At 40.3% G+C, this 12500-nt stretch overlaps 1 protein-coding gene and 1 long non-coding RNA gene across 2 annotated transcripts in view; both read left to right on the forward strand.

Moving 5' to 3' along the window:
• LOC115229468 (U4/U6.U5 tri-snRNP-associated protein 1-like) overlaps positions 1-1452 on the forward strand; it is a 2477-nt gene extending 1025 nt beyond the window's left edge. Inside the window, exon 1 of the mRNA XM_029799811.2 lies at positions 1-1452. This exon is cut by the window's left edge and continues 1025 nt beyond it. Coding sequence (XP_029655671.1) covers positions 1-1365 — 1365 coding nt within the window. The 3' untranslated portion in view covers positions 1366-1452.
• A 1549-nt stretch (positions 1453-3001) lies between these two features.
• On the forward strand, positions 3002-4060 carry LOC115229470. The gene is made up of 2 exons (XR_004997320.1): positions 3002-3223; positions 4029-4060. It is a non-coding gene; the product is annotated as an uncharacterized LOC115229470 (long non-coding RNA).
• The last annotated feature ends 8440 nt before the right edge of the window (positions 4061-12500 follow it).

Raw genomic sequence — 12500 nt, forward strand, 5'->3', positions numbered from 1 at the left:
GAAATTTATGGTAAGAAAATTACATCTTTTGAACTTGGATCCGGTGGTAAATATGTTCCGTCGGCTGAGCGAGATCTTGAAAGAATTCGTAAGGAATTAAAACAACAGAGCCAAAGCCTTGTGCAGTTGTCAACCCTCGCCAGGGAATATTACACTAACGAGGAAGTAGAATCGGCGAAATTTAACAAGGTGAAAAAGGTGAAGAGGAAAATCCGCAAGAAAACATTGAAACCAGACGATTTATTGAACATGTCTGGCGAGGTTGGCGATGCCAGGAATGGTAACGACCTTGGAAACCGGAAAATGAAAGTAAAAACTGAGAACCCTTCGGAAGATGCTAAAGAGTCGGTTTCTCCAAGAGTAGAGGTGGAGGATATGGACGTAGATCAACAACAGCCGGAAGAAACGACCATCCTGGGACACGATGACAGCGACATCTATAACAGTCATGTCGTAGATGAAGACGATGCAATGAATGAACTTTACTCCACTTTAGATAAAGTGCGAAAGTTAAAACAACGGAGGGAACGTGCCGTTCCTGATGAAATTGCCAAAACATTGCACCACACTCAGTCGTTGGGTTCCAATGCGTTCGATGCTGACATGAAAAAAAGTGACATTATTTTAAATGCTACGTCGGAATTTTGTCGTGCTTTAGGTGACATTCCAACTTATGGTTTAGCTGGCAATCGCGATGAAGAACGCGACGCCTTCTTGGATTTAGAATTAGAATTGATGGAGCGTAAGAAAAAAATCCAAGACGAAGAGGATTTGTCGAGTCAGTGGAACGAGGTGGATATTGATACTAAACCTGTTAATATTGTGAAAGAGGAAAACGCAGTTTTGGATGAAGAACCAGCTATAAATATGGGGCTTGCAGCAGCTTTACAAGTGGCGCAGAAAAAGGGCTACCTGGAGAACCAGGGCAAGCGAATGCCCAGTGGTCCCAAACACAGTGGCCTCGAAGCTATTCATTATTCCATCGAGGACAAGCGTTACGACGACCTCGACGAGAAGTACCGCAAGAGGGACCGTTACACGGGGATGTTGGTAGACTTCAAAGAGAAAGAAGGGTACAAGCCGGACGTTCGGTTAGAATACGCCGACGATTCCGGACGATTGCTAAACGAGAAAGAAGCGTTTCGTCAGCTCTCTCATCGCTTCCACGGCAAGGGGCCTGGCAAGAAAAAGACAGAGAAACGCATGAAGAAATTAGAAGAAGAACAATTGATGAAACAGATGAGTTCCACAGACACCCCCCTTAATACTTTGACTCTTCTACAAGAAAAACAGAAACAAGAAAGAACTCCTTATGTCATTCTCAGTGGTAACAAAGGAATGTCTGCTAATACCATTGTTAAATAGACTTTTTAAATGTATTTTTTCTTTTCTTTTTTTTTTTGCAATAATTCCTCCTTTTCTTTGTTTTCAAACTAAAACATAGAAAACCCTCATTTTGTTTCCATTAATTATTATTATCATTGTTATTATTATTTAATATCAACTTCAACAAGTTTTGACATGTAAATGTTGTTTATAGTAACTTGAGTTTTGACTGATACTGCATTGTCCTCACCAACACACATTACTAGACTGTACTCTATATTCTCTGACAAACTACTGTACTTCTGTACTCTCCAACACATTACTGTACTATCCGACTTATAACTTTCTACATTATTGGATCGTGGAGGCACGTGGTTTAGTGGTTAGGGTGTCAGCATCATGATCGTAAGATTGTGGTTTCGATTCCTGGACCGGGTGACGCGTTGTGTTCTTGAGCAAGACACTTCATTTCACGTTGCTCCAGTCCACTCAGCTGGCAAAAATGAGTAACGCTGCGATGGACTGGCGTCCCGTCCAGCTGGGGAACACATATGCCATAGATACCGGGAAACTGGGGCCATGAGCCTGACTAGGCTTTAAAAGGGCGCATTTATTTATTTATATATTATAGGATCAAATATCTAGCAAACTGGGGACTGGATTTCTAGATTTTCGTATTATCTGAAGACTGTGTAAATTTTTGCTTAATATATAAAATAAACTATGAAAAGTAATTAACTAAATTGTAATTAACAGGTTTGAATTAATTCATTTCTAAAGCTGAGTTTGATATTTATTTAATCCACTTAAAATTCTTTAAAATGTATTATATGATACCATGCATACAGTAAGATGTTTTATAGGATGGAAATTAAATGAAGAAAAGTGGCTGTGTGGTAAGTAGCTTGTTTACCAACCACATGGTTCCGGGTTCAGTCCCACTGCATGGCACTTTGGGCAAGTGTCTTCTACTATAGCCTCGGGCTGACCAAAGCCTTGTGAGTGGATTTGGTAGACGGAAACTGAAAGAAGCCCGTCGTACATATGTATGTATATACTTATGTGTGTGTCTGTGTTCCCCCCCACCCAACATCGCTTGGCAACCGATGCTGGTGTGTTTGTGTCCCCGTAACTTAGCGGTTCTACCAGTATACGAAGTTTAAAAGTGTTTAGTTACCTAGAAATTATTTTTAAAAACTGCCGGTCAAACCAAAAAGATCCAACATTTCTACTGGCCTTTTAAACATGATTATAAATGAAAATTATAATAAAATCACACAAATAAACATGTAGCTATGAGAGGGTCATCTATACAAAATGGATTTTTCTGGAAGCTGGGTAATAGGAATGGTACTGTACTCTGTCTGCCATTTTAATTTACTGTTAGACATTACTGTATTCTCAGACTCTTTACTGGTAAGATACTGTTCTCTGACATACAACTGTAACCCCCCACCTCTCACCCACTTTGGTCATGACTAACCATCAGATTGCACCTAGGAAGTATCCCCTCCAGGGCATAAGTCCAGGCAAGGTTGTTTATGGGAGACCAGCAGTCACCCATGCATACCAGCCTCCCCTCTTGACACCATTGATGTTATCCAAGGGAAAGGCAAAGGGGCCGATACAACTTGGCACCAGTGAAATCACAACTCATTACTACAGCTGAGTGAACCGGAAGCAATGTGAAACAAAGTGTCTTGCTCAATAACACAACATGCAGCCCGGTCCGGGATTCGAACTCACAACCTCATGATTATGAGCCCGTTGTTCTAACCACTGAGCCATGTGTCTCCACATGTACCTGTTGACTTATAACTTAGTACTTACCACATGTTACTTTAATAATGTGACCAACTCCGGCTGTCATAGGCAACCCAGAACCTAGAGAACCCAGGTGCAACAAGCAGCCCGGTCCAGGATTCGAACTCACAACCTCGTGATTATGAGCCTGGTGTTCTAACCACTGAGCCATGTAACTTAGTACTTACCACATGTTACTTTAATAATGTGACCTACTCCAGCTGTCATAGGCAACCCAGAACCTAGAGAACCCAGGTGCAACAAGCAGCCCGGTCCAGGATTCGAACTCACAACCTCGTGATTATGAGCCTGGTGTTCTAACCACTGAGCCATGTAACTTAGTACTTACCACATGTTACTTTAATAATGTGACCTACTCCAGCTGTCATAGGCAACCCAGAACCTAGAGAACCCAGGTGCAACAAGCAGCCCGGTCCAGGATTCGAACTCACAACCTCGTGATTATGAGCCTGGTGTTCTAACCACTGAGCCATGTAACTTAGTACTTACCACATGTTACTTTAATAATGTGACCTACTCCAGCTGTCATAGGCAACCCAGAACCTAGAGAACCCAGGTGCAACAAGCAGCCCGGTCCAGGATTCGAACTCACAACCTCGTGATTATGAGCCTGGTGTTCTAACCACTGAGCCATGTAACTTAGTACTTACCACATGTTACTTTAATAATGTGACCTACTCCAGCTGTCATAGGCAACCCAGAACCTAGAGAACCCAGGTGCAACAAGCAGCCCGGTCCAGGATTCGAACTCACAACCTCGTGATTATGAGCCTGGTGTTCTAACCACTGAGCCATGTAACTTAGTACTTACCACATGTTACTTTAATAATGTGACCAACTCCAGCTGTCATAGGCAACCCAGAACCTAGAGAACCCAGGTGTACATAGACAAGTGTGTGATAGAAAAGAAGAAAAAAAAGAACACAACAGAATTAATCAGAGTTAGTGTCCCTTCTTGTTACACTCTCCTCTCTTAGAAACCACATACTCCTATTTACTTCCTGTCCATCATTTATAACCAAGCTCATTCTGCTGTCATTGTAATCACTTAGGATCCACTTTTCCATGCTTGCATGGGTCGGATGGAATTTGTTGAGGAAACATTTCTATGACTGGATGCCCTTCCTGTTATCAGCATTTGCTTCCAAGTAAGGTGTATATATATGTGAGGAATTCTGTGGGAGAGGTAGACCCTGGAAGACATGGGACAAGGGGGGTAAAACATGATCTTCAGATTTTGGGTTTCACGGAGGTGATGACAAATGATTGAGACCTTTGGTGTTTTGCTGTGCTTCAGAAGACTCGTTGAGCCAAGTGATATCATAGTCGTGGAATATGCTGGTGACGTGTAAAAGGCACCCACTACACTCTTGGAGATGTTGGCATTAGGAAGCGTGGCGAGCTTGCAGAAACTTTAGCACGCCGGGCGAAATGCGTAGCCGTATTTCATCTGCCGTTACGTTCTGAATTCAAATTCTGCCGAGGTCGACTTTGCCTTTCATCCTTTCGGGGTCGATAAATTAAGTACCAGTTACGCACTGGGGTTGATATAATCAACTTAATCCATTTGTCTGTCCTTGTTCGTCCCCTCTTTGTTTAGCCCCTTGTGGGTAGTAAAGAAATAGGCATTAACACTTTAGTGTTTAAACCGGCTATATCCGGCCCGAATATTCTACTCATTTTATGCTCAAACTGGTCAGAACCAATATTTCACACCTACCCTGCAATGTCATTCTAAAAATAAACAATTACATCTTTCAAATCTTGAAGCTACAAGATAATACCAGATTAATTTTTTAAAAAGGTAAATGAATAAGCATTACTTATGACATATTAATTTGAACGCTAAAGGGTTAAGAAGGGCATCCAGCTGTAGAAACCAAGCCACAATTGGACTGGGGTCTGGTATAGCTTAGCAGTCCCACACAGACCATTTAACACATTGAGTGCCATGTATACAATATATGTATAAACGGCACTTTACAAACGTGCTGCATGTATGTATATTGTATACATGTTTCCTCACTGAAAAATGAACTGTATTATATACAACTGAAACATTACATGAATTTCAAAAAAAATCACATGTGGCACAGGGGACTGATTTACATATTTCCCCATGGCACTCAATGTGTTAACCAATGCCAGTATAGAAAATGGATTCTAAATGATGGATACAAATTTGTTACCTTTTAAATGTATTTGAACCCTTAAGAAAGCCATTCATTGTATTTTGTGATGGAGAAAATTTCTTGCTTTAGACAAATTGTAGATACACTTATTCAGCCCACAGCGCCACCTAACCAGACTGTTGGATACAGTCATTTTAGAATGGTTGTCTCCTCTTCAACCACAGAGACCAGAAAGGTAGACATCGTGAACTGACACGAGAGACATATATATATATATATATATAAAGGCGGCGAGCTGGCAGAAACGTTAGCATGCCGGGTGAAATGCGTAGCTGTATTTCGTCTGCCGTTACGTTCTGAGTTCAAATTCCACCAAGGTCGACTTTGCCTTTCATCCTTTCGGGGTCGATAAATAAAGTACCAGTTTCGCACTGGAGTCGATGTAATCGACTTAATCCCTTTGTCTGTCCTTGTTTGTCCCCTCTCTGTTTAGCCCTTTGTGGGCAGTAAAGAAATTATATATATATATATAATGTGAGAGATCAAACACTGTTACATTAGTGATGGGACGAGGTGGACATGGTCTGTCCAGATCAATGCATATCATATGTCAGTAACATATATAAAAATTTTTCATTTTATGTCTTCTGTATATTTTTTTTTTTTGATCATGACAAGGGGCTCCTTGCTCGAAATGTTAATATTCTTTTTTCTCCTGGTGTAATACACTAACTTTGATTACCATGTTTTGTTGTTTTTTTATCATAAAACTGCCTTACCATGGGATACTTTTGTTGTCATGTTACTATATTTTCACTTTTTTTGGTAAATTATACGGTTTAATATGCTGCATTCTTAAAAGTAGCATTGAAACCCTGTATCCAATTTTTACAGAAAATGCATAGAATCTTTATCACCAAGAATAACGTAGCCACACGTCAACATTATTGCCAACAGTGACCACATCACACTCAAGACAACAAAGGTGGTTTTACGTGGTCACTTCACCTCCAAGAAAATTTGAAATATTATCCATCCGTCCGTCTTATAAACAGATACATCACAGTATCAGCAAGGCTATCAGATACTATTATACTCTTTACTCTTTTACTTGTTTCAGTCATTTGACTGCTGCCATGCTGGAGCACCACCGTTAATTGAGCAACTCAACCACGGGACTTATTATTTTGTAAGCCCAGTACTTATTCTATCGGTCTCTTTGCCGAACTGCTAAGTAACAGGGACATAAACACACCAGCATCGGTTGTCAAGCAATGCTAGGGGAACAGACACACACACACACACACACACATATATATATATATATATATATACATATATACGACGGGCTTCTTTCAGTTTCAGTCTACCAAATCCACTCACAAGGCTTTGGTCGGCCCAAGGCTTTAGTAGTAGAAGACACTTGCCCAAGGTGCCACGCAGCAGGACTGGACCTGGAACCATGTGGTTGGTAAACAAGCTACTTACCACACAGTCACTCCTACCACTAGTCACAATGCACTTCCAATTTTGTCTTGATTGCACCATTACTTTCCATATTGACACAAATTGCTTGACCAAATCATCTTCCGGTCACCATGGATGTTTTCCAAGTGGCCTTTTCCAATCTCTTTGATTCCACTCTGCAATTTTGGTAGCCTTCAACTAACACTATCTCCTCCGAGACCCTGCAGCGCAAGTTGACCAAAATTGAGAGTATGATAGAAGAAGGCTTGCTCTTCATTCTGTAGGAGATAAAATTCAAATCGGACCATGTTAACACCAAAAAATATTTATATCAAAAAGGTGCTTTTTTTCTATGAAAATCCCTATTTTTTGACTGCTGTGTCACCATTTTTCGGTGTATTTCAACCAGAAAAATGTTCACTTAAAGAGAATAACAAGCTACATAATGCAAATTTTTTTCTTTTCAAAAATTCCAATTCTAAAGGGTCGAAACAAACCCGAGCAACGCCGGGCGATATTGCTAGTATATATATATAAAGCTGAAGTCTGTGTATGGCAGGTTTGGTAGCCTTCAACTAACACTATCTCCTCCGAGACCTTGCGGCACAAGTTGACCAAAATTGAGAGTATGATAGAAGAAGGTTTGCTCTTCCTTCCGTAGAAGAAAAAATTCAAATCAGACCATGTTAACACCAAAAATTATTTACATCAAAAAGGTGCTTTTTTTTTCTATGAAAATCCCTATTTTTTTACAATTTTTTGACTGCTGTGTCACCATTTTTCGGTGTATTTCAACCAGAAAAATGTTCACTTAAAGAGAATAACAAGCTACATAATGCAAATTTTTTTCTTTTCAAAAATTCCAATTCTAAAGGGTCGAAACAAACCCGAGCAACGCCGGGCGATATTGCTAGTATATATATAAAGCTGAAGTCTGTGTATGGCAGGTTTGGTAGCCTTCAACTAACACTATCTCCTCCGAGACCTTGCGGCACAAGTTGACCAAAATTGAGAGTATGATAGATGAAGGCTTAGATGAATATTTACATCAAAAAGGTGCTTTTTTTCTATGAAAATCCCTATTTTTTACGATTTTTTTACTGCTGTGTCGCCACTTTTCGGTGTATTTCAACCAGAAAAATGTTCACTGCAGTCTCTCACTTCTTGAGGGAATTATTCTGATGAGGAAACTATTGTGGTTTGGTCATGCATTGTGGCGCCCCCCTGACGAACTCAACTGGAAGGCAACAGCACCAGATCTTCCTCCTGGATTGGTGTAAGTGGAGAGGTGGAAGCACTCCGTCGGTTACGACGACGAGGGTTCCGGTTGATCCGAATCAACGGAACAGCCTGCTCGTGAAATTAACGTGTAAGTGGCTGAGCACTCCACAGACACGTGTACCCTTAATGTAGTTCTCGGGGATATTCAGCATGACACAGAGAGTGACAAGGCCAGCCCTTTGAAATACAGGTACAACAGAAACAGGAAGTAAGAGTGAGAGAAAGTTGTGGTGAAAGAGTACAGCAGGGATCACCACCATCCCCTGCCGGAGCCTCGTGGAGCTTTTTAGGTGTGTTCGCTCAATAAACACAACGCCCGGTCTGGGAATCGAAACCGCGAGTCCGCTGCCCTAACCACTGGGCCATTGCGCCTCCACAAGTGGAGAGGTAGTCAGCTGAAGACTTGGCTTGCAACAGTCAAAGCAGATTTGGAGCTCGTTTCTGACCCTCGAGCCTTTTGGCATTCGTTACTGGAACTAAGAATGGCTTCAACATGCTGAAGAATTGGCTGCCGACAGACATGCATGGACTGCTTTGTCCCATGACAAGGTTAACTCTATAGGAGCCTGCTTAACCCCTTCCAGGTAAATGCCATTACAAATCAAGAAGGCAAATGCATGGGTCCACCTGTTGTCTGTGACCCTTGGGACATATCCAGCCTATCAGAACTTGTGCTTTTGGTACTCTGATGCATATACCAGCTAAATACATCAGCTGCAAAGACAGGATAGCCATAGATTAAATATCGGTTGAACAAGGACACAAATCTGCATGAAACAAACTTTAAAATCCTTATAAGAAAGGGGACCTTCTAATCAGAAATAAATCATCAGCCTCCCCCAGTCACATGCTTTCATCAATTTATTCCTGCTTTCTGTGCCCTTTTTAACCCTTTTTCAAGAAGCTGTAGGGTACACCTGTGTATTGTATATAAAAAAAAACCTCATTAACCCATTTAACTGTGAGATTAATTTTCATGGTTATTTCAGTAATGATGTTAAACATATATAATAATAATGAAATTATTGTATACAGTGCTCAGGTGCACCACAACTTGACAAAAAGTGCGTATAAAGTATATGCAGTAATGTACAAATGTCTGGGAAGTGAACAGTATATAAGTCAGATACATGCTTGTGTGTGTATGGAGGGGAGAAATTCAGGTGTAGTGTTGGCGAATCTCAGAAAGCATGGAAGTTTTGAAGGATGCAGTGCTCTGACAACTAACAACTGATGCCGGCAGTTTGTTCCATTCTTCAGCAACTCTTAGCGTGAAAAAATGTTTCCGAAAGAAAATTTAATTATTTTAATAATAATAATAATGAAATTATTGTATACAGTGCTCAGGTGTACCACAACTTATCAAAACGTGCGTATAAAGTGTATGCAGTAATGTACAAATGTCTGGGAAGTGAACAGTGTATGAGTCAGATACATGCTTGCGTGTGTATGGAGGAGAGAAAATCAGGTGTAGTGTTGGCGAATCTCAGGAAACATGGAAGTTTTGAAGGATGCAGTGCTTGGACAACCAACAACTGATGCCGGCAGTTTGTTCCATGCTTCAGCAACTCTTAGCGTGAAAAAATCTACCAAAAAACTAAAAATGATATTTTCTGCAAGTAGCATTTCCTCAATAAACATGAAAATGGTTTCAAATACATTTCTCAAGAAAAGGTAAGTTGGTATATAAAACTGCTCTCTGTGATTAAGGGAAATGATATTTGGAGTGGAAATATATCTGATTTCTGCAGTTAAAGGGTTTATTTTCCTATAAAACAACCTAGACGTGAATGGAATTATAACAGAAGACAAAGACTACCTCGTCGTTCACTCATCTCTATATATATAAAGCTGAAGTTGTCTGTGTATGGCAGGTTTGGTAGCCTTCAACTAACACTATCTCCTCCCAGACCCTGCGGCGCAAGTTAACCAAAATTGAGAGTATGATAGAAGAAGGCTTGCTATTCCTTCCGTAGAAGAAAAAATTCAAATCGGACCATGTTAACACCAAAAATTATTTACATCAAAAAGGTGCTTTCTTTTCTATGAAAATCCCTATTTTTTACGATTTTTTTTTACTGCTGTGTCGCCACTTTTCGGTGTATTTCAACCAGAAAAATATTCACTTAAAGAGAATAACAAGCTACATAATGCAAAATTTTTTACTTTTCAAAAATTCCAATTCTAAACGGTCTAAACAAACCCGAGCAACACCGGGTGATACTGCTAGTTGATTTATATAAGTACCAGTTATGTACTAGAGATGATTTTACCCTTTAACTGTGAAATAAAATATCCTGATTATTCTAGCACTGATATATAATAGCGAAGGTGCAGTATTAATATCGAGAGGTAATACTTCTGTTTTATACCATACTTAAACGTGAATATTCTCCTGATAAAACTGTTCTCCACACTTAAGGGTGATTAAATTGTGAAAATTCTGAAACACTGCAGAACTTTGTATATGAAGAGTTATCTCCCTTGGAGTGCAAAATTGATTCAATGCCTAAACTGCCATTTAGCAAGGCTTGTCACAACACTTCAAATTCTGCCGAGGTCGACTTTGCCTTTCATCCTTTCGGGGTCGATAAATTAAGTACCAGTCGCGTACTGGGGGGTCGATCTAATCGACTGGCCTCCTCACCCAAAATTTCGAACCTAGAAATAGATGTTAAATGGCTCTAAGAACTACATTACTTACCACATTGTTCCTTTCCCCTTGCGTGCTAATGTGGAAAATAATGTAGTTCTTAGAGTCATTTGGCGTCTATTTCTAGCGTGTAGCGCTACTCATTAGTGCCCTTACTATATATATATATTTTTTTTTTTTATGTTACTTGTTTCAGTTATTTGACTGCGGCCATGCTGGAGCACCGCCTTTAGTCGAGCAAATCGACCCCAGGACTTATTTTTTTAGTAAGCCCAGTACTTATTCTATCGGTCTCTTTTGCCGAACCGCTAAGTGACGGGGACGTAAACACACCAGCATCGGTTGTCAAGCAATGCTAGGGGGACAAACACAGACACAAACATACACACATACATATATATATATATACGACGGGCTTCTTTCAGTTTCCGTCTACCAAATCCACTCACAAGGCTTTGGTCGGCCCGGGGCTATAGCAGAAGACACTTGCCCTAGGTGCCACGCAGTGAGACTGAACCCGCAACCATGTGGTTGGTAAACAAGCTACTTACCACTTAGCCACTCCTGTATATATATATATATAATTAGGTAACAAACAAAGGGAAAAATTCCTTCAAAAGGGTGTGTGAAACATCCAATTCACTGGTACTAGGCCTCGAAACCGGTTTTATATTATGATGAGTAAAACCGAAACCGATTTTAAGGCATGCTGTTTCGGATCTTTTCAATAAAAGATGTTTTATGTAACACATTCTTCTAGTATACTAAGTTTAAAGGTGTTTAGTTACAAAGAACTATTTTTTAAATGTGCCGGTCAAAGTGAAAAGATCCGCTGTTTCTTTATTTTTATTTTTTTTTTGGTTGTGTGGTAAGTAGCTTGTTTACCAACCACATGGTTCCGGGTTCAGTCCCACTGCGTGGCATCTTGGGCAAGTGTCTTCTGCTATAGCCTCGGGCCGACCAAAGCCTTGTGAGTGGATTTGGTAGACGGAAACTGAAAGAAGCCTGTCGTATATATGTATATGTAATATATATATATATGCGTGTGTGTGTTTATGTGTCTGTGTTTGTCCCCCTAGCATTGCTTGACAACCGATGCTGGTGTGTTTATCTTCCCCGTTACTTAGCGGTTCGGCAAAAGAGACCGATAGAATAAGTACTGGGCTTACAAAGAATAAGTCCCGGGGTCGAGTTGCTCGATTAAAGGCGGTGCACCAGCATGGCCGCAGTCAAAATGACTGAAACAAGTAAAAAAAAAAACATTTCTCCATTTTTTTTCTTTTCAAGAAATTTCGTTGAAACTGAACTAACTGAACTGTTGTCGGTCGCCTTTAGTTGAGAATGCTGTCTGTTTCATTGAAACATATCGCAACATATCCTCACCTTCTTTCCCCTTGAACCTTAGATCAGCACCTTGTCATCTCCTTCGCTAACCCCTGGCTGACTCTTTGAATTTGCAGGTAACTGAGTTTATTCATAGCAAGTCAAGGGGATGCTGTTAGTCTTCAGTCGGGTGATCTTTCCCGTTGAGCATATGTAATAACCAGTTCCAGATTCATTTCAAGGAAGTAACCCTAAATTTTTTGATAAAAAAGTGAAGAGATCGCTATAACAGACGATAGTGATCGCCATAACAGACGACAGTGATCGATATAACAGACGACAGTGACCGCCATAACAGACGATAGTGATGATGAAGCTGACATAAGCCAACAAGACATACTTTGTCAAACAGATTTGGCTCACGAAAATGCTTGTTTTCCCCCAGCTAAAACCAGAATTTAACAAAGTTTTATATAAGGTAAGAAAAATGTCAA

Source organism: Octopus sinensis, unplaced genomic scaffold (genome assembly GCF_006345805.1).
Source record: "Octopus sinensis unplaced genomic scaffold, ASM634580v1 Contig12743, whole genome shotgun sequence".
NCBI classification, from domain to species: Eukaryota; Metazoa; Mollusca; class Cephalopoda; order Octopoda; family Octopodidae; genus Octopus; species Octopus sinensis.